We start from the raw sequence: 22,663 nt of genomic DNA on the forward strand, positions 1-22,663 counted from the left end.
TGCTGTTAAAATAAGGAAATAATTTAATTACATGAATCAAAGATAGCTGTAATGAGAAATTAGAAAAAAGATCGCTAAGGATTTATTCAATTTTAATTGTGACAACCCATGTAGCAGTCCGTGTGGCGAGTATATTTTAACTAAATTTAGATTTCTACACATAAAATAAATATATTTAATCAAAAGAAGATAAATTATGTGCTTGAATGGCTAGTATTCAATTTGAAAATTCATCTTTCAATCTCAACCGTTGGCGGATCAGGACAACTACGTGCATAATATAAGAATGGAGATATATATTGTAGTACTTTTCTCTTAGAGTTAATGGCCCCCGTATTTTTTTTCTTCTCAAAATGTAATGATCAGCATTGATATCTTTTATTGTAATCTTAAAAGTTTCTATATATATTTAATTTGGTTTCCATATTTTGTGTTCGAGTTAAACATTTCGACCCCGCATGTTTGTAAAATAGTAATTTATTTTAAATTATTTACCATATAATTTTCAATAATTAATAGTTAATATCCATTAAAGTGATTAATTATTGCAGCAAAAGACAAAGAAGTATCAAGCCAATTTCTGGAGATTAGAAAATTAGCTTCTGTTAATTCTAAAAACTTATCAATAATCAAAATATAACTCAAGAAACAACATATTTCATTCTTTACATTTAGAGACAATGGAAAACCATACGGAGTACAACCATATTTTTAATCAAAAGTGTGGAGTATGAACCAATTAGTGTGGTGTCAAGCTATATGCCAAGAAACATAATTACCTGGTAATTTAGTTTGGGCCATGATCATAAAACAGGGAAAAAAAAACTGTCATTTAACCACTGATCCCTTTCTGTTCTAGCAACTAGTTGAAAAGAAGATTAAAAAGTAATAATAAGAACAATAAGCAAATTTTGCCAAATATAACCCCTGTAATTAATAATCAATCACCTCTTCATCTCCCAAACTGCGTAATCTCTTCCATGAGCAACTAATTTGAAATTGTGAGGAACAAGATTGCTGACATTGTATCTTGGTCCAATCTTAACAATGATCTTTTCATCGATAGATCCAACGTATATATCAGACTCAGCAGCTATGATGCGTAGAACACTAGCCGGGTGAATCCTGTTTTGTCTCCGAATCATTGCCAGGTTGCGAATCTCGTCCCTTAGACCCCAATCAAAGTAATGATCGTAAAACTTAAAAAAGAAATAAAATTAATAGTGAATTATAAAGCATTATAATTTTGAATTTCAATACTGGTTTGGATCAGGTGTTGGTTCTGGTACAGATGGGATGTTTAAGGTGCTGGTACATGGGTTTTGTACCACTGATTGAGCACCAGTAAGCAATAAATTATTAAACATACTAATTCAGTTCTTGAGTACTAATTTATTTATCAGATTTATTCAAATAAACTGTGAAGTTGTGTAGACAAAAAATGAACAGGAACTTGTAAATTTATAATTGCTGCAAATCAACAATAGCTAAACCAGTCTTAGGAGAACCATCAACAAACCTGAACCGGGTCAATCTCATCAGGTTTTATGGTAGTCCTCATTATTAGTTATTACACAATCTTCACTATGGTATACGTACAACTAAGGATTAAACTAAGAAAGTTTTAACATTACCTTCCCATATAGTGATGAAAAAAATCTGAAATTTATCTTGGTGGAATTAAACTTACTATGCATGGAATCCCTGGATGTGTGAGAATATATGCATAACCTTGCATGACCTTATCAGCAGGAAACGGCCACAGATTCTGTGTCGAACCGGTATCGTGATTATCAACAAAAGTAACTGCCTTCTCTGACCAACAACCAATCATCCCAGGTGCCTTTCCATGCGGGTCTCTCAAACTCCACAACTTGCCTTGCACTGCGCTTTGAAGCACCCCTTTTGTCGTAAAATCAAATGCAGTGGCAGTGCCGCCTACCTTATCCACCCAGTTAACCAACTCCTCTCTGTGCGCATTTTGACCAGCACTTCCGCCACCTAGTGGGCTCCATATCTCAGCCACTGCAATGTCAGGTTTGCTGTTCTGGATGTAAATCTTTGCAATGTCGACAGAGAAGCCTCGGGCGAAGTCGAGACGCCAGCCGTCAAAGCCAATTTCATTCTTCAGCCAGTTTAGCCAAGCTGAGATTTCACGCTGAACCTGTACAATTCGGCATTAATTATATAGTTTCATTCACAAGTAAAATAAAGTTTGTCCCGAATTTATATCGATTAATGCTAGATGCAGAGAGTTTTTTTCTGAACTCACCTGAAAATTATGAGGTTATAAGTATGTTATTATGCTATCAGTTTCTAGAAAAGAGGAGGGTTGAGTTAATAACTGATTATCTTGACAATACTGATAATTGTCATCTCAATATCAGAGGCATGATCTATATGATGTATCGTGTCTATAATTAAATGATAAAATTCAATGAATTTTTCGTCATATATGTAATGATCATTACCAAATCAAATTGTAAGGAATTTTGCAGGTGGCTAGGTAGGTTATTCATATTTTCAAGAACACACCTATATTTTTTTTAACTTTCCACTTTATATGATTTGATTCGAAAAGTATCAACAAAATTGTTAAAATATCTGGTGTTAAGTGATAGCGCTTCTTGAGACGATTGGATAAATAGCTAAGCAATTGGTTTGTAAATTAGATTATTTTTTCTTTCACAGTTCTCTTAAACGTTATTCATCTGGTAAACAAACAACATCTATTACTTCTAGCATCTTATGCCAAAAAATACTTAATTTTGTATTGATAATCGGCACTAAACATCACAAAAGCATGAGCACCTCAATTTTCTTTCTCGGGTAAATTTCTAGAAGCAATATACCTTTTAGTTGTTTACAGTTTTGACATAGTATATAGTTATATACTACTCCTAGATGCAATATATAAATTTGATGTAGTAATCTCATTTACATTAATTCAATTCTGCAATTAAAAAGTTGGTGTAATAAGATTATTCAGTAAACGCACCCTCAGATTGAGATGGTCTATGTCGGGCGCGGCACCAAAATCTAACCCTGTGTCAGGGTTTCCAGTGCCACCAAAGATGGTGTCGGTGCTACATATCATATTCTGGTCCCAGTCGAGATCTGTGTCAGTGGTCCCACCCTCAAAGACATTATAAATTCCTTGCGCATTTTGCCGCTCAGCAGTGCGATGGTTGATGACGATATCTGCAATGCATTTGATTCCTCTTGCATGAAATTCTCTGATCAGAGCCTTAAGATCCCCTTGGTCTCCATATCGTGTTGCGTTCAGATCATAAAGCCGTCCCGGCATGTAACCTTGCTCAGAAACCGAGTGAGAAGGCGGGGGAAGCCACACATGCGTCACGGTAGCGTTTGCGATTGTTTGCACTCGGCCTCCGAGAAAATTGTACCAGCCTCCTTCTTTCCTCCATGATTCCCAGTTGAAAGCCTACACAAAAATAAATTTAAACAAAAACAATTGTTTTGGATTACGAGTGATTTATGGCATTTCATTATTTTACGTGTGCAGGTTGAATTCTGACCTGAAAGAGGATTTGAGCATCTGTCAATTGTGGTGCTAGAACGAGTAAAACTAAAACCAGAAACAAGACCCTAAATCTTCCCCTCATGATTTCTCCAAAATCTGTCTTTCCTTTTGTTCTATTTTTTTTTAAATTGGAAAAGTAAAGTAGACTAAATCCTCTAACAGGCTGCTTATATATATAGAAAGGACTAGAGAAGAAAGTGTGAAATGTACTAGTGTCGCATTGTGATGACATGAAGGCCCAGTAACGCACAAACCACATAAACCGTTTACGCAATTCAAGGGGGGTGCATCCTTTTATCTATACTAGAGTCAAAGCTTGGCTGCTCAGCTGTTCATTAATTGCTACAAATTTTGGCCAGACATAGCAGCGATCAATATCCAACTCCACCTTTGCAAGTTGCAACGAGACAAAGAGGATATAGGTTTTGATGGAGATTCAACAGGTCAGTCATGCTAGCTAGAGACAGAGGTAATGAGGTATATAATGAACAAAATTGGTTCTCTACAGCTCTACTTCTCTGTTCTGGCATTAGTGTGTGAACGGTGAACCAACTGGTAAATTGGCCTTCTTTTCATCGGCTTTTACATGATAAGAGTGCCACATTGACACGCCGCTGCCACGGTTTTCTTTCACCGCATGTACTTGATAAGATCAGGACTGCTTTACGTGAACGATTAGATTTTAGTACTCTAGTTCTAGAAACTATATTTAAATTTTTATTTCAGGTCCAAATCAGTAGAAATTGTCACAAAAAAAAAAAAGGTTGAGCCCGTCTTTCTCGGAAATAAATCTGCTACGATCCTAAAAGGGGTTGTAGGGTCCTACAATTCTAAATCCAACCTTTAATTTGTTTTGAGATTCGTGCATAAAAAACAATATCTATGGAGATTCGAACAACCAAAAAACTAAAAGGTTGGATTTAGAATCGTAGGACCTACAATCCCTCAGGATCGTAGCAGATTTATTGCCCGTCTTTCTCTTTCTCTTTTTTTATTTATGAGAAAAAACAAGGTCAAGCCCGTCTTTATTAAAAAAAATTTAAAACCAATTCCGGTTTTAGTGGAAATTTGTGGCACATTTGCAACTGATTTAATTTAAATAAGATAAGTTAATAAATTATGTCGTGTTTTGCGCTTCACCCTTCCCTAGCAATTCTGCAAAATAGAGAGAGGGAAGTAATCCTGCCCCGGCCGCCTACAGATCAACAAATTGTATAATATTATTTAGTATTATTGCGGCCCATAACTTTGGATAAAGCCCACTAAAGCTCAGTAGAGGTTACACCAATAGAGAATATCAGACTGATCAAGTGCAAAGCTAAAAAATAGGGTAAATTTCACCCTAAGTCACTAAACTTTGCTATTTGTCACGAATTGGTCACTCAAATTTAATTTGTTCATTTTTAGTCACTCAACTTTGTTATTTGTCACAATCAAGTCCTTTTATACTTTTTCATCCAAAATACTAACTGGATATACTCATTCCGTTAGTATTTTGGATGAAATATACTCGTTATGTTAATATTTTGGATGGAATGAGTATATTCTGTTAATTATTTGGACGGAATGGGAATATTCCGTTAAGATTTTGGATGTAAAAATATAGAGTGACTTAATTGGGAGAAATAACAAAGTTGAGTGACTAAAAAGAAACAAATCAAATTTAAGTGACCAATTCGTGACAAATAGCAAAGTTTAGTGACCTAGGGCGAAATTTACTCTAAAAAATAATAAAATTAAAGCAACACCTCTCTCCTATGACCGACGCAGAGGTACTTTTTTGCTTCTCAATCTTAAATATTAATTGCAATTTCAAAAAATGATCACACTAGTCATAAGAGGAACTCCAAATGATTGTGCAGCTAATATTAATAAGGAGAATGATTGCCTTTCGCTAAAATAATTGCAATGAATCGTGACACAGATTTCGTTTGTTCCAAAGAAAATCTTATTTTGAACAGCATTACAATACTATTTGTATAAAATTTATTCTATGTATTAAATAACATAATTAGCTGCTTCACAGCTTAGAAGGCTTGGGGAAAATATCAGGTGTGAATTTTTGTGCAGCACTAATACTTCCTTTGATCTTCATAGCACCTCTGTTTTGTAGCACAAATAAAACATTTAAAAAAAAAGTTCATATGTTAAGCGTCTTTCAGCTTGCATGAAAAATAGAAGCTGGTACATCTTTTTTTTTTTTGTGTGTGTTTCCTAAGTAGGCCAAACTAGGGGTGTCAATGGCACCCTTTTATCCAGTTTATCCGACACGTACCGTATTCGATAAGACAAGTACGGGTAAAAGGTTTTTCTGGTACGAGTACCAATGAGGTTTTTCTTAAAGACTATTCCATACCCGTTATCCTATATAGGGTAATCATAATTAAATTAATTAAATATATATAGCTTAGGTCTAATTGCTTCATCTAATACAGATACTAATTGAACAAACATAATGAATAGAAAAGGATAAAAATTCAGAGAATTTAAATTACCTAATGAAAGCAATTTGTGGGTTCATCTTTCCAGCGGCGATTGAGAGGAAATTGTCATCAGTAAATGAAAATGTTGCATCTGGTTTCCCATTATATGGTCCTGAAACAAGAAATATTTCAACAAAAAAGGCAGATTAAATTTCATATTGAGTTTGAGATAAGTAAAATTAAATCAAGAGCGAAAAATGCAAGAGATATAATCTTATTTCTATTTCATCTCTGCTTGGACATGGAACCCTCAATTGTTGAAAAAGGGTTAATTCCAGATTTCATTGCATCTAGGTGAGGTATACTCGAAAAAATAAACTAAACTCAAATTACACTACAAGAAATTATTTTGAACAAATAACGACCATAAATGGGAAATTAATCGAAAACCTTTAGAGACTTTGCCCTCTTTAAGATCAACCACGAAGATCTCCTCGTTGAATCCAATTTTCTGTTCACCAAATAAACAGAATTGGATATCAGATCTCGCCAATTTTCATCAAAAAAGATCAATCAAAAGGGACAAAAAACGGAGAGACCTTGGGGGAGATGTTGAGTTGGTACACAAGGCCGACTTTCTCCTTCAATTCCTTCCCAGCGTCGGTTTCAAGGTGCTTCTTCATCTGCTCCAGTAGAGCCGCTGATTTCAAGGTGCTTTCCATTTCTCTCTATTTTTTGGTATTTTTTTCCCTTTTTATATTTTTCTGTTTTCTTCGAGTTGTGTCTTTTAATGGACCGGTGGCTTGGATATGCGTGCTGTTCTATTTAATCCTCCATTAATTGAGGGAAGGTGGATGATGGGATTCAGTCGGGAGCAGTTGGGAGGAATTCAGTTCATCTGAGTTAACTCAAATTTAATTTTATATCTGCACCGTCTGATCAGTTTAAGCACGAAAATTAGAGATTCCCTGTGCGTAGAACCTAGAGTTGGATTGGTCCGAATTCTGATCGAACGGCTCAAATATAAATTCAAACTTTGAGTTACTTGAGAGTATTCGGACTCCTTGATCAGCGAGAGTCCGCATCGTCTGCATTAACTCAAAAGGCATCTTTTTAGTTAATACATATCAGCCGTCCGATTTAAACGGAGCTCATCCGGTCTCCACCTAAAACATAGGGCTCTTTAATATTAGTGCGGATTTAACTCACACGAATCTTGAAGTTAATCGAATGGTTAAGATGCATTAACTAAAAAGATTCCTGTTTGAGTTAATGCAGAATTCGTATTGACACTGGGGAGGGAAACGATGAGTGCGTATCCTCTGAGATATCTCATATTTTGCGTGACCGACGTGTCCGGTACCTATTCGGGGGTTACGTAGGGGCCAGTATTATTTGAGATTTGAGATTCGTGCAGAACGTATTGGAACGGTTGACATTTTCAAATAAGTCACGTAAAATATGAGTTATTTCAGAGGATGCGAATTCGGAAACGGTGACATCAGGATTTTGATTGATCACTGTGTACCAGCTCAGTAAATCAGAACAAAGTTATTGACAATGCTAAGTTACCTTCATACAGCGCATAATCACCAGAGACCAAATGAAAAAACATACAATTGGTGCGCTGCGTGAAGGCAAATCAGCTCTGTGAATATATTTATCCTCAACTTAGAGCATCTACGTTCCTGAAACTTTTGGAGTTTTTAATCTAATATGGCAATTTCTAAACCAGTTTTAGGGATGCAAATGAGTTTCTTATTTAGCAACTTTGGTCCAAAGTTTCTTATTTAGCAACTTTGCTCCAAAGTTTCTTAATAAGAAATTGTTTATAAACTCTGACGTAGCCAAATAATTCGTTGAAATTCTTTTTTCCTGTAATTTATTTGCTGATGTGGCAATTAAGAAACTCTAATTTTAGTTTCAGGGATGTGGGGGTTTAGAAACTTTCAGAGACAAAATTTCTAAAAATTAGTTAACAGTTATTTAGAAACTCCAAGAATTTCAGGGATGCAGATGCTCTTAGGCAGTGGGAACGAAGTTAGTTTTTTTATATATTTATTTATCTGGAAATGCGAGCGAAATTAGTTGTCTAATTTTAACAATTCTAATGATGTCAAATATTTATGGGAAATAAATCTGGTGTGATTCTAAAGAGATCGGAGGAGCCTGTGATTTCAAATTTAACCTTTCACTTTTTGAAATGCACAAATTTCAACAACACTTATTTTTTATGCACAAATCTCTAGACAGATGTATGGATGGATATGGAATAACATAGTCCTGCGATCTCTTAAGAATCACAGCAGATTTATTTCCATATTTATGTAGTGTCGGGTTAATATAAGAGCAGATATAATAGAACAAAAACCCATACTAACACATTACAATAAGACTGTAACAAGCAGGGGTGGGCCCAGGATTTTCGTTAGAGGGGGCAAACAAATATCGAATCGGGTTTAAATAGCTTACTGGATTTAAACCCATTAACTAATTGGGTACTCGATAAAAAAAAAATATTTTGACTTATATTTTCCAATACCCTGACTTATAATTTATGATCCGATAACTTATAATTAATATTACCAATCATAATTCAAAAAAATTATTTTGATTTTAACACTAAATTTAACCTGAATTACAAATCAAACATCCATAGGCGGCAAAAAAATTTCTAGGGACGGGCAAAGTCAATCGGTACCAATAAATCACATTAAAACTCAAAATCCAAGGGGAGGCGGCTGCCCCCCCCCCCCCCCCCCCGTGCTACAGTAGATCCGCCTCTGGTAACAATACGAAAACCACATTCTAACACATCACAATAAGATAAAAACTGTAACAAGACGGAAACCACATTCTAACCGGCCATTTTTATTAATACCCTAAAAAAAAGATTTTTTTTAAAACTGCCCTTATATTTGTTTTTCTTTAAATGCCTCGACCGCCAGGCCCACGGGCAGCCCACCCCTCCTAGCAGACCTCCCAGGCCAGGGGCGGTCCACTAGGGACCAGACCGCCTGGGGTCCGAGCGGTCCTCCTTTTTTTTTAGAGAGATCTTAATATTTTGATTTAAATAATTTTGTGTAAAAAAAATTTTCTTGTTTAGAGTTTATGCCAAAATATAAGGCATTGGATATATTTATGAAGTGATGTCGTAACTCTTTATAACTTTGATTTGGTTTGTTAGTTGGATATCACAAGTTTAAAGATAACACTAATTAAGGACTTGGCCTCTGACAGCTTGTTGATCTTCTTCTTTTTATTTTTAGTACTAAAACAGTAGTTTAGAGCTACTAAAATATATTAAATCTCAAATTAGATCTCTGTCCATGCACAATGCACCCTAGACTGACATCTGGTATGGTACCAAGTCCAAACTCAGCAGCCAAGCACTAAGCAAAGGCCACTGGTATAGTGCAATGCACTAAAAACATCAAATTTGACATCTTCTAGTAAATCAGCAAGTCTGGACTGATACAGGGACCAAATTACAAAAATGATTACACCAGCATCTAGAGCATTCAAAAATACACAGAATTGATACAAATTTCATTTTATTTGGATTTTTTTACAATTAGTTATGAGTTTCCAAAGTTCTACTTTTGAAAAAAACTTTAAGCAATCATAACTTTGTCTAGAAAAGTCGGATTTGCGCGTATGACCACTTTTCGGAAAGGAGGGGAATGAGACGGATCTGAATATCACCCGGGGGGTCATTCCCAAGTATCCAAAGCATCATAATTTCAAAAAAACGTCGTTTGGTGCCTCAAAAATTCAATTTAAGTTTTCGTTCGACGGTAGACATACAACGATCGGTATTTTTAGTCAATAGCCTAAAGGATTATTCAAGAATGATTCATATAATTATTTTAAAATACATTTATTATTTATTGTGTTCGTTTGCCTATCTCCGAGCAAATGGTATATGTTGACAATAATTAAATAATTCAATTATTCTCTAAAAAAATGGTATATGTTGACAATAAGCAAATGGTATATATTGACAAGAATCAAGGCCAAGTCCTTAATTAGTGTTATCATTAGACTTGTAATATCCATCTAACAAATCAAATCAAAGTTATAAAGAGTTACAACATCACTTCATAAATATATCAATTGTCTTATTTTTTGGCATACATTCTAAACAGGAAAACTTTTTCTTCACAAAATTATACCGCCCGGACCCCAGGCAGTCTGGTCCCTAGTGGACCTCCCCTAGCCCGGGCGGTCTGCTAGAAGAGGTGGGCCGCCCGTGGGCCTGATAGTCGGGACATTTTAAAAAAAAGTAAAAAAAAAACAAACAAACATGAAGGCAATTTTAAAAAAAACGTTTTTTTAGGATATTAATAAAAATGACCGCATTCTAACACCCGAAATTTTTAAATATACCATGGTTCAAAAAAAGATAAACCCAAACACCCTTTTTTTGAAAAATTTCGAATTTTGACACGGCCGCATCCCGAGGGAGCGGCCACCCTGTTTTCAGTTCAAAGTCACATGAGAAAAAGGCAAAAAAAAAAAGCAAAGCAAAAAAAAAATGGGCCGCTGCCCCTAGATGCGGCCCGCAGAAAAGTGGCCGCATCTAGGCGATGCGGTCATGTCAAAATTCGAAAATTTTCAAAACCGGGGTGTTTGGGTTTATCTTTTTTGGGATGATGGTATATTTAAAAATTTCGGTTCTAACACATCACAATAAGATAAAAACAAATGGTCAAATAAAATATAGAACACTCAGTTACCTAATCATTACGTGTAACTTAAAACAGAAAGAAAAAAAAAAAGCTCCCTATCCTATCCAAGCAAGCGTTCTTTTATAACAGAAAAATAAATATTAATAATCAGCAAGTTGCAGCTATTTCGGTAACTGTTATAAAGAGCAGAATTAGAAAATTCTGATTGAGATTGAAACATAAAATGCACAAGCTACATGAACACATTTAACGTTTTTACCAGAAGCCAAACTACATAAAAATTAAAAAACATATATGCAAATTAAAGTTTTTAAAATCATGAGAGTAGCTACTCCTGTCTGACTTGTTGTTTCGCACCTGACTGAAGGTATGATGGAGGCACAAAAAATTGAGGCATGATGGAGAGACAAAAAATTGAGGCATGTGAAAAAATATTATTTAAACTTTGACAAAATTTAATATAATATGCATTTGCTCCCAATTTCAACCGATGTAGATATTGTGTTCGAAAAAGAAACGCCTCTCTCAGCAACTGGGTGCCACCCATGATTTTCACTAGCTTACACGCCCCGTCAGTTATAATCTAAGATTAAAAAGTTTTATATTCTTCCCTTCCCTGTGAGATGTCGCAGGAGCAGCTTAACTTTTACATTAGTGTTTTTTTTTTTTTTTTGCAAAGTACCTTTACATTAGTGTTTACAAAATAATTCCATAAGCCCATTAGCTTTTACCCCAATACAAAATAATTCCATAAGCAAAAATAAAAGTTTCACGGCCCAATAAGACCCAATATTCTACAGCAGGGTTAAAATGACTGTTTAAGTGAACAGCTGTATTTTTCTTAAGAATATAAACAAACAAAATCAATCACTATACAATGATTACCTACTATTAAAAACCGATAATTTATCCAATGTTTTCTCAGATTAAAAATGCAAATTCGCCTGTAATTGTTTCATTTACATGTAAAATATTTTTCCTTTTTGAAAATAATACCCTCATGGGACACCGTATAATACCTCAATTATAAAAGAAGCATCATACAACTAACCAAATAACATGTGAAATTACAAATAACACAATTTAAACACTGGCCTACTCTTTTTGTCAATTTACCATTCTATCCAAGATGACATCAGGTAAAGTAGAAAATGAAACCTCCTCAGGACCTCAATCATATAACAATTACAATTGCACCATTCTAACCGGGGTAAATCCGAGTTATATAAGGGGAAGGTACAAATTGCACAAAGTAAAACAAGACAAAAAAAAAGAAAAAAAAACTGGTCTATTCTCTTTTCTTGTAAAAATGATTCATGATGAAAATATCAGCATAGAGGGGATACTTCTTTCTTATTAGGCCCTTAATACATTTCCAAAATGAGAAATCTTCGACCTCACCGTCCGTTCTCACTACGAAAAGGCACCTCGATTTACCATATTGAGGATGTAATCCCACCTGCCCATTAGAAAATTAATGCATTAAAATAGCAAAATAGATAAATATATATGAGTGAGGCTATGTTACTATGCATAGCACACATTGCTCTGTACTTTGGATCAATATCTTCGTTTTAAAAGTTCAAACAGTCGATATGAACCGGTCAACATGATCTGCGTATGAAAATGCACCTGCACACTAAATTTTACATTTTTTTGAATTTTTTTACTATTTTTTTAGATAGGTAGAAAATCACTACTTTTAGCCCAAGGGCATATTGGCAAAAAAAGAGAGAAAATCACAACTTTTGAAGGGTCTAGAATCTTTAGATCAAATGGTTTTCTACCTATCTTAAAAAAAATCGTAAAAAATTTATAAAAAATGTAAAATTTGATCAGCAAGTATATTTTCATATGGTGATCATGCTGCACGATCCAAATTGACTATTAGACTTTGTCAATGGAGATATTAATCAAAAATATGGACCAATATGCGCTATGCATAATACCATAGCCTCACTCAATTTTTTTTTGTCTAGAATTGAAAATATACTGCTGACATAAGAGAAAACATATGAACTGAAATGCTGAAAGAACTAAGAAAAAAGGATCCTTATAATTGACATTCCATGAGATACTTCTCCATGTTTGCAAACAAGCCCAACATTTCTCATATTTTGGACAACAAATATTTTCACTTCAATTTTCATGTGATGCCTAAATGTCAAAATTAAGGCTAAAACAGCAAACTGGCGATTGGCCCTAACATATTCATACTAACTCGAACTAATTTAAAGAGTTAATTCATAATTAAGGAATCAAATCAATTAAACAGTCAATTCATTCAACCTTGACAACCAGCATTAGATCCTTTCATTTAATTTCAGCACTGACAACAAAGGAACTATTTAAATCCGGTGAATTGACAATATTCAACAGAATACACATTATTTCGTCATATTTGTTATTTGCAGACACCTCATATCTGTCCAGTGTTACTTAAAATGTGAGGGCTGTATATTGCTAATGCAAAATAAATTTGATTGTAATATTGACCAAGAAATTAAAGGATTAAATTTGAGGATTTCATCCATTTTTGTGACTCCAAAATGCTACTGTTTTTTGAATTTCAAATAATTATAATTCTAAACGGGTGATAAGAAAAGAAACAGTTAGATATGATCTGCATCCCATTCACTGTGTCCTTGACAAAAATTACACAACTTTAGCTTTGTTTTGATGAGCATCAAGAGGTATCTAAAATTCTACTGATGTAACGGTTTGTGTGTGTCGTTTTCTATTATGCTCTTTATCACCATCACTAGAAACCCAAAATACAAAAGTATTTTATCTATACTTAATAACTTTTCAGAAATGAAGGCATGATAGAGGCACAAAAGACAGGATTTTCTATTTATAGAAATAATATTAAAAAATATAGGGTTCTAGATGGATTAAATGGCTATTTCGATTTGGTAGAAAGAACCAAAATTTATTTTTCAGTCCCTTTAGGGATCACCCATCACGCACATGCATTTCTCCCTATGCGACATAAGATCCACTCCCTAAAGGGACCGGATTTTTGTGTAGCTAATGGTGCGGCCTGTGGCACTGAGACATCCCTAAAGGGATTGAAAAAAAAAATCGGTCCAAAATTATGTTTCGGTTCTTTCTATCCAATAAAAAAAACCATGCAATCAGTCTAGAACCCTATATTGTTTTAATATTATTTCTATAAATGAAAATTTCAGCAAAAAAGATGAAGGCACCTGAACCTTAAAAAAATATAAGAGAACTTGAGAGACTTACTTTTATGTAATCAACACCACATCCAATTTTCTTTTCGTACTCAGGATGATAAGGAAGCAACTTAGTAAGTATAGCAGCTTCGTGTTCTGGACTCAGCCGATTATCATTTTCATACCTATTATATAGTTTTCACCAACATATAAAAGTAAGACAATCAATCAAAAACGGCAACAAAAATGTTGTTCGCAGAGATACAGTACGTTTATTTTATTCCTTTGAACTTTAGGTTAACAATTAGAGCAGAACTATAGATCATATGAAGCCTTACTTGTTTATAGCAATCTATGTGGTACATACAATATCCATACAAGGTTGTGTAAAGGAGACAGTATAGTAGCATGTACAACATCAGTTCAATGTTAGCACTCTAGAACCCGCTACAATTGAGCAACAGTTTAACATTACCACGTTCCTGAAAACTGGTAAAATAAATGTCACTATACTGGAGCTGGTACAACCATACAAGCCTACAATACAATACCAGTCTACTACACAGCACCGGTACCAGCTTTATGTTATCACACTGGGGCTGTTAAAATTGAAAACCAATCTAAGGTCAAGGCAATACGCAAAACTGGTACATCTCAAGTACCAGTTTACTCAATTACTCCTATCTTCTCCGAAAATTCACTAGTACCAGAAAAACATGAGTAGTAGAGAAACTAACTTTCCAGAGTGAAGAATCATTCTGACAAACGAAACTAGTGGCACTGTGTCCTCCAAAATCATATCCTCCCAGTTGCTTCCATCTGGCATCTCTCTCTCTCCACTCACCTCTGTTTCTTTCACCTCCTCCTCATCATCTATTTTCACCTCATTTTCCTCTAAAGAAGGTGGCCCCGCCCCTGGCCGCCGCAAAACAGCCAAGGATTTCAACATCGTTTGCGTCGCCTTCCCCTTCCACGCCTCTGCTCTTAGAGGAAGAAAGCACTTCACTTGGGTGTGGGGTCGCTTCGTCGGAAAAGAGAGGAAGGGATGACACTGGAGAGAAAGGGAAGCAGCCATTTTTGGGAAAGAGAGAATATTTGTTGGGAGCGCTGTTTCGTCGTGTGAAATTTGAGCTCAGCTCATTGTTTGATTCGATAAATTTTACCTTGTTGGTTACTTGGTTGTATGCGTCTCCTCCTCTCGTTGGGGCGTTGCGTTGCGCCCTCTTTTTCTCTCTTTTGTGCGTGTGTACGGCAGTGCTTGGCTGCAGAGAAGAAGCGAAGCGCCTTTGGTTGCCTGAGAAGTGCGAGGATAGGATATTTATTTTCTTGTGCCCCCAAAAGAAAGATATATTTACAAATAAAAATATAAAATTAGTAGGAGGAGGGATCAAGTTACAACAAAATTTAAGTTACAACAAGTATTTTCTACATTTTTAAAGTTTAAATCGTCGATTCAAACCGTTAGATGTGATCTCTACAATAAAATGTGCTTGAAGATTAAATTTTATATTTTTTGGAATATTTTTACTATTTTTAAAATGGGTACAAAATTCAATGGTCTGAATTTGACTAGTTTTTGTACCCATCTTAATAAATAGTAAAAAAATTCAAAAAATGTAAAATTTGGTCTCCAAGCACATTTTATTGTAGAGATCAAATCTAACAATTTGAATCGACGATTTAGACTTTAAAAATGTAGAAAATGCTTGTTGTAACTCAAAAATTGTTATAACTTGATCCCTCCTCAATTAGTAGTCGTACTACAGTGTGTACGAGTCTGGTCAAACTTTTTACAATTTTTTTGTCAGTGAATGTAGAAACAATAGTATAATGTAGAAATATACAACCAAAACAACCCATTTTAACGGGGTTCCAATGCCTCGTCTTCTCCGTAACTCATATTTTATATCATTATTTTTAAAATTCAAATTGTTCGATCCTCATAAAGAGGAGGGATCAAGTTACAATAAATTACAACAAGCATTTTTTACATTTTCAAAGTTCAAATTGTCGATCCAAACCGTTAGATGTGATCTCTACAATAAAATGTGCTTGGAGACCAAATTTTACATTTTTTGGAATTTTTTTAATATTTATTAAGATGAGTACAAAAACTAGTCAAATTCATACCATTGAATTTTGTACCCATCTTAATAAATAATAAAAAAATTTCAAAAAATGTAAAATTTGGTCTCCGAGCACATTTTATTGTAGAGATCACATCTAACGGTTTGGATCGACGATTTGGACTTTGTATCTTTTGAAACTTTATGTTTGGTCTCCAAGCATAGAGATGAAACTTTATATCTTTTGAAAAATTTTTACTAATTTTTAAAATAAATACAAAATCACTGTTTTTGAACCGTACAAAAAATAGTGATTTTTTACCCATCTTAAAAAATAATATATTTTTTTAAAATTATAAAATTTCATCTCTAACTGTATTTTAGTATATATATCATGTTGAACAGCTCGGATCGACAATTTGAACTTTAAAAATGAAGATATAAAATATGAGGTATCAAAAACATGAGGCATTGGAACCCTCCATTTTTAATAGGCCTACGGCCTGTGAAAGAAGCAAAAAAAATAAATAAATAAAAAATCTGTCTAAAGTAAACAAATATATATATATATGTATTTTAATATATTACTAATCATGTAGATAGAATTGTGTATTAAATTTTGGTACAATTTGAAAACGGGTTAGCCGCCAATTTAGTGCTACTACAAATTAATAAGTATGTTTTAAAAATTGATTGACGAGTGGACAGTAAGTTTTTTAAGTTACAGCAGATTTGATGAATGGAATATTATATATTAGAAACAAATTATTTATAATTCAATTTGTAAATTTAAATAAGTACCTCAACAATTTTGATTGTCATTATGTCCAAGATAGTGCCATCTATGGGAGGTTGCAAGTTCAAAATTCAGATAGAGATCTCTAGTGCATATTAAAAATAGTTGAGTGACTTAACTACTAATTTTTAAAAAAATAGGAGTGCTATTTTCATCTAAGCTATTACAATATTGAGCGGTGAGAGAAATTTTTCTTATCAAATACCTATTTTACCATTTTATTCTCTCTCTTCATTATATATCTCCATTAATTCAAAGTTAACAAATAAAACAATTAATAAAGGAAATAATTTCCCACTGAAAAAAAAAATCTGTTTCGATCCCACGTCTCTCTCTTTCACCAATACGATATATAATTGAGTCCCCAATAGAACAAAAGTTTTGTTCAAATTTTCTAAAATGACTCTTAGTATACATGCTAATCACTAAATTGCATCTCAGCAAGGCTGTGATTCAATTAAATAATTAATGATGTTGGAATCCAATTTAAATTTGGATTGAACTGACTTGGGGCATGTGTGTACCTTGCAGATTGTAAGTTTTTTTTTTTGAGTGAGACCCGTAATCTATTCATTAAATAAAATTCAAGCTACAAATTAAATTCTTAATCTTACTACAACAGAAAACCAGAAAGCAACCTACATTACATAACATAACATGATCCTACTGAATACTCACATGCCAAATAAACATAAATTCACAAGTAAACAATAGAAAAAGACAAAATATCAAGCAAGCGAAGGGAGCAATTATGTATGCGCAGTATAGCATCCAGGCGCGGATCCAGAATTTTAATTAGGGGTAGACACAAAATACTAATAAAAGTGCAAAAAAAAAAAAAATTACCATATCATCTCATGAGCTAAAGTACAAAATGCTAACAAGACTATAAAATAAAAAACATAGTATTGTTTTACATATAAAAATATATATAATAATACCTATCTAGTGAAATCAAGTCGATGACGATGAACCAAGGTTGCCTCTTCATATGTTGAAATATTTGCATAATTCTTTCATTACTAACACCCTTGAATAAATCCCTCTCAATATAAGTAATCAAACAATCATTCAACCATTGATCTCCCATGCTATTTCTTGTGTCGTTCTTCACCACATTCATTGCCGAAAATACCCTTTCAACACTAGCGGTAGCCACCGGCAATATCAATGTCAATTTCACTAATTTGTAAACCAAGGGATAAACAATATGTTTTTTCTTTTCCACAAGTTTTTGAGAAAGTTCAACTAATCCCCATAACTCCAAAAAATCACTATTGTTTTTCAAATCCAAATAATAATTCTCCAATTGATTTTCTAGAGTACCAAGCTCCCATTGGTTGAAATCCGAGGAATAGAATTGAGCAAGTTTAAGCAACTCGTCTTTGTTAAATGAAGAAAAAGAATCATTTAGGTCTAAAAATGACATACACATAAGGAGTTCGGTAGTTGTTTCCGTGAATCTATCATTAAGGTCTTATAATTGCATATCAATAACTGTGTTAAACATTTCAACACGATAGTAATGCAAATTATTAAATCCCATTGGCCAACGCCGTGATATACCGGGACGGATACCCTCCATGTACGGAATTTCAATACCGTGTTTCTCACAAAATGCACACACTTCTTGGAATAACAATTCCCATTCACTATTTCTCATTTGTTGCAACCGAAATTTAGCGGTCCTCACCAAACACATAGCATTAACCACATCTTGATTTTTACGTTGCAAGGCTTGCGATAAATCATTAGTGATACCTAATAACTTTCTCATGAGATGACAATTGAACACAAAATCAAAAGAGCGCATCGTTTCCAATAGTCCAATTGCCTCTCCTCAATGTTCATCCTTTACCCCCTCCAATTCTACTTCCTCAATTATATCTATTGTGGCCGAAAGTTTTACTTTAAATAGTATAATCAAACTATTTAAAGTTTTGTAATGAGAACTCCATCGAGTGTCACATGGACGTGCAAGACTCATTTCTTGGTTCAAACCTTTTTCAGTTACTATCTCATTATTTGAAAGAGCTTCCACAATTTTCTCTAATTGTTTCTCACGTAATTGATCACGCCTTTTACAAGATGCACAAACAACATTAAGAATAGTATAAATAATTTGAAATAAATGCCAAATCTTATTATGTTTCTTGGCCACCGCAACAAGAGTTACTTGAAGTTGATGTGCAAAGCAATGCACATAGTATGCAGACCTATTTTCCCGCATGATCAATATTTTGAGCCCATTGAACTGTTAGTTTGTAATAATCTAGAAGTCAATAATACGATAAATTATCATAAAGCTTTGTTCATGAATTGAATGTTTATTTATATATCATTTTGTTGCTTTGAGTATTATTGAATTTATTGATCATTTCGAGTTCATGACTGAAATTGTGAAACTCCATAATATAGATGATATATACTCTTAAAAGGTCACTGACCAAGGTAATTAGCAGGAACACTAATTACCGCGATAAGGTTAGTATGTGGATTAAAAGATGGTTAAGTTTTACAAACCACCTGACACAAGATGTCATTTTAATCACATAGATACATGTTCTAGGAACATGGTATTTGACAGACCCCGAATGAAACATTAAATAGAATTGTGTTCGTGTCATTTATGTTTTCATTCAATGTCACGTTCTACAGTATGAGGTATTTATCGTTCCCACTGAAAAATATGTATGTGTGATTGTTATCCACCGCTGTCCGTAAAAAGCAGTCATAACGGTAGCTTTTCCATATGTATAGCTTAGCTGAGGAAGTGATAGTTTACCAAGAATACTATTTGTCCCTCGTATCTCTATACGAGCTATAGCATCACTGGGCCCCCTGGTAGAGTTAGATTATCTGCATGCGGTATAATTACAAGAGTAGTTATATTTGATAATCTACTCAAGATCAAGAAAAGATACAGTTAGCAAGGATGACACACATCTACCTTGAAACTGATCTGATAGCTATGAGACAGAAGAACAGACACAAGTAAATTGTTTACTGGATCGTGATATTGTACAGTACAGCATCATCTGTGTAATTGGATGGTCATGATGTGTTGCCAGATGTCGCTCATGATTATAGAAGTTAAAACAGTTTTAACTCTATTTACCAACATAACACAGATCATATTGGGTCACACCAGATAGGAGTTAATCGAAGAATCTTATTGTGATTGATTATAAATTGGTTATGATCAATAGTAAGATGGTTATAATTAATTATACGTGTTATAATTAAATTATAAATGTTATGTAAAAATAACAAGCAAAAACATTGGTTAATTTATAAACGTGTGTGACACATTGTATAAAAGTTAACCGGTTAATTTATAAATGTGTAGGACACGTATAAATTACCGAAACAACAACCGCAAGAAAAATATATATAATTGTTCAGAATAATTATACGAATATTATTTGTATTCGGGCCGAGGGCATTCGGGTCTTTTCAGATTCGTCCTTATCCGCATGACATGTCATCAATCCTATCCAGATGACACGTCATCGATCTTATCCACATGACATGTCATCCTTATCCATTCAATGACATATCTTGTAAATAGGCCGAACTTGGATGATATTTTGGTCTTTTGGCAACCGACCCTAAACCCTATAAATAGGGGTGGAGGGGTAGAGAGAAAAATCACTAATTCACTCATACCGTTTCGTGTCGAAACGAATCAGTATTTTCTCTCTTTCTCGGTTTCTCTCCCAAATAGTGTTTCGGTTGATAAAAGAAAGTTATACGTAGTTGGCGTATAATCTTGCGAGTTGTTGTGAAGTATATTTACGGGATTGATGAATAGTGTTTTACTGAATTTCGCAGTATGTCAGTTTTGCATATTGATGAAACTGAGCAACCGAAAATTCGTGTTTACGGGTTTTCGTCTTTTTCCCCGTGAATAGTGTTTTTGCATAATTCCGCTGTTTACGGTATTTCTGGCAGAAGAAATAAATCGCTCTCCGGTTAGTCCTGGTGGATAACCGATAGAGGTATCACACGTGTGATACTCCGAGTCGATTCCTTCCTTGGTGAGGCTCTACTCGCTCGGTCTGCATTCCAACTGTGATTTGGAAACAAGGTATAAATATGCTATATTAATCTATTTAATTGGCAAGTATATTAAAGTTTTAGAAATCAATCATGGAGTAGATCTGTAAAAAAGATTAAATTGGGTTTTGATGCCAAAGGAATACTGAAGGTGGACCGCCTTGGAAAGTTTCCTGACATACCCCGTTTAATCCTGAGCTTAAGTTGGCTGTAGAAATTTTTGTTCTACGGTCATTCCGCAGCTTAAGCCTAAACGGGTTTTGGTTACAGCACCGTAAACCCCAACATGAACTCCCCTCGCATATTACTAGCTCCATCACACCCTTGGCCACGTAATCTAGAAAATGTTAGACCGTACTTACCAAATAAACTCTCAAGTGCCGCTTTCAATTGGAGAGATGTAGTGTTGGGAACATGAACAATACCTGAAAACCATTCAACAACATAACCTTCTTTATTCACAAATCGAATCACAACTGTCATTTGCTATTTGACTGAGACATCCCTTGAATCGTCAACCAAAACCGAGAATCATTCATCTCCTAGCTCCGTAATTACCTCCTTAATTGTCTCCTCTACACAAGCATTAACTATATCCTTTTGGATTGATGGTGCGATCAACTTTAGGTTTCGAGGACACTTGTCCAAAATCACCTTATCTATTTCTTTATTATGATCTCCTAAAAATCTCATAAACTCAAGAAAATTTCCTTGATTATTAGAGCTTTCGTACTCGTCATGCCCGCGAAATTTCCTTAATTTTATATGATACATCAGTTATTTTGCTTGATTAATTTTGAAGGTACGCATGATACATCAGTTAATTTTATATGATACATCAGTTGTTTTGCTTGAATTTCACACAGGTAAAAAACTTGTAAGTTTATTTTGTAATCTGATTTATAATAAATCCAATTTGTTACATTGTTTATTTTATTTGTATGCAGGATGATATTTCGAAATAATGTGTGGTTCTTGTGACGAGGATTCTTACTCATCCCAACAATGAATACATGAGGTTTTTAATGTATAAGTTATTTTTTCATAGTTTTTTTGATGCTATTCTGAATGTTGAATGATATAATTAGGTTTGCTATTTTGTGGTGAATATTATTGTTTATGTTGAACAGATGTTGTGTGTGGTGAATATTATGGTTTTGTTGAACAGATGATGGATGTATGTTTAGATTTAAAAAATTTACAGTATACATGGAATTGATTTATAGTTTACAATTTGACAGTATTGATTGTTTGTAGGTTGTATGTTTTGTTTTTGTAGTTTAAGTTAAAATTTTGTATTTTTTACATTTTATTTTATCCTTTTCATATGCTTATTTTACATTATTGAAATTTTATAGTTTTTACGTTTTGTTTTCATAGTTTCAATTCACAATTTTACAGTATTAAAAATTTATATTTTTTAAATTGTATTTAATCGTTTTCATTTGCTAATTTTACATTGTTGTAAATTTATAGTTTTTACTTTTTATTTTCACAGTTTATGTTTACAATTTTATAGTATTAAATTGACATTTTTTAATTTTTATTTAATCTGCTAATTTTACAATTTTGTAATTTTATAGTTTTTACCTTTTCATTTCACAGTTTAACTTGATACTTTTACAGTATTGAAAATTGATATTTTTCAACATTTTATTTTATCGTTTTCATCTGTGAATTTTACATGTCTGTAATTATATAGTTTGTACATTTTATTTTTATAGTTAAAGTGGTCAATTTTACAGTATTCATTATTTTGATGATTTATTTGTGTGTTCATTAAATCGAGAAAAAGAATAAAAAAAATAATCGGAAAATTTAATTTTGTCTTTTTATCATGTTTTTTGGTCAAAATAACTACTAATAACTAACACTAACTGCTGATAACTTCCTATAACTGCAATT

General features: G+C 33.7%; 3 protein-coding genes across 4 annotated transcripts; all 3 read right to left on the reverse strand.

The window, feature by feature from the left end:
• Positions 1–619: 619 nt before the first annotated feature.
• Positions 620–4,272, reverse strand: LOC144552561 (alpha-amylase-like). Of its 2 annotated transcripts, none has more exons than XM_078300524.1 (4): positions 3,755–4,272; positions 2,999–3,445; positions 1,691–2,164; positions 620–1,199 (listed from the first exon to the last, which is right to left on the reverse strand). In XM_078300524.1, exons 2-4 carry the CDS (start codon positions 3,305–3,307, stop codon positions 945–947), a joined length of 1,038 nt encoding a protein of 345 aa, XP_078156650.1. In that variant the 5' UTR covers positions 3,308–3,445; positions 3,755–4,272; the 3' UTR covers positions 620–944. The 2 variants fall into 2 exon arrangements, with proteins under 2 accessions (XP_078156650.1, XP_078156649.1); XM_078300523.1 differs by lacking the exon at positions 3,755–4,272 and adding an exon at positions 3,540–3,730.
• Positions 4,273–5,404: 1,132 nt separating this feature from the next.
• On the reverse strand, positions 5,405–6,838 carry SCP2 (sterol carrier protein 2). The gene is made up of 4 exons (XM_078301247.1): positions 6,567–6,838; positions 6,418–6,478; positions 6,040–6,139; positions 5,405–5,646 (listed from the first exon to the last, which is right to left on the reverse strand). The coding sequence occupies exons 1-4, from the start codon at positions 6,687–6,689 to the stop codon at positions 5,565–5,567; spliced, it is 366 nt and encodes a 121-aa protein (XP_078157373.1). The 5' UTR covers positions 6,690–6,838; the 3' UTR covers positions 5,405–5,564.
• A 4,962-nt stretch (positions 6,839–11,800) lies between these two features.
• LOC144553155 (DCL-like protein) lies at positions 11,801–15,152 on the reverse strand. The gene is made up of 3 exons (XM_078301254.1): positions 14,575–15,152; positions 13,908–14,022; positions 11,801–12,117 (listed from the first exon to the last, which is right to left on the reverse strand). The coding sequence occupies exons 1-3, from the start codon at positions 14,910–14,912 to the stop codon at positions 11,947–11,949; spliced, it is 624 nt and encodes a 207-aa protein (XP_078157380.1). The 5' UTR covers positions 14,913–15,152; the 3' UTR covers positions 11,801–11,946.
• Positions 15,153–22,663: the final 7,511 nt, after the last annotated feature.

The sequence above is a fragment of the Carex rostrata genome, chromosome 4 (genome assembly GCF_964058835.1).
Source record: "Carex rostrata chromosome 4, lpCarRost1.2, whole genome shotgun sequence".
Taxonomy (NCBI): domain Eukaryota; kingdom Viridiplantae; phylum Streptophyta; class Magnoliopsida; order Poales; family Cyperaceae; genus Carex; species Carex rostrata.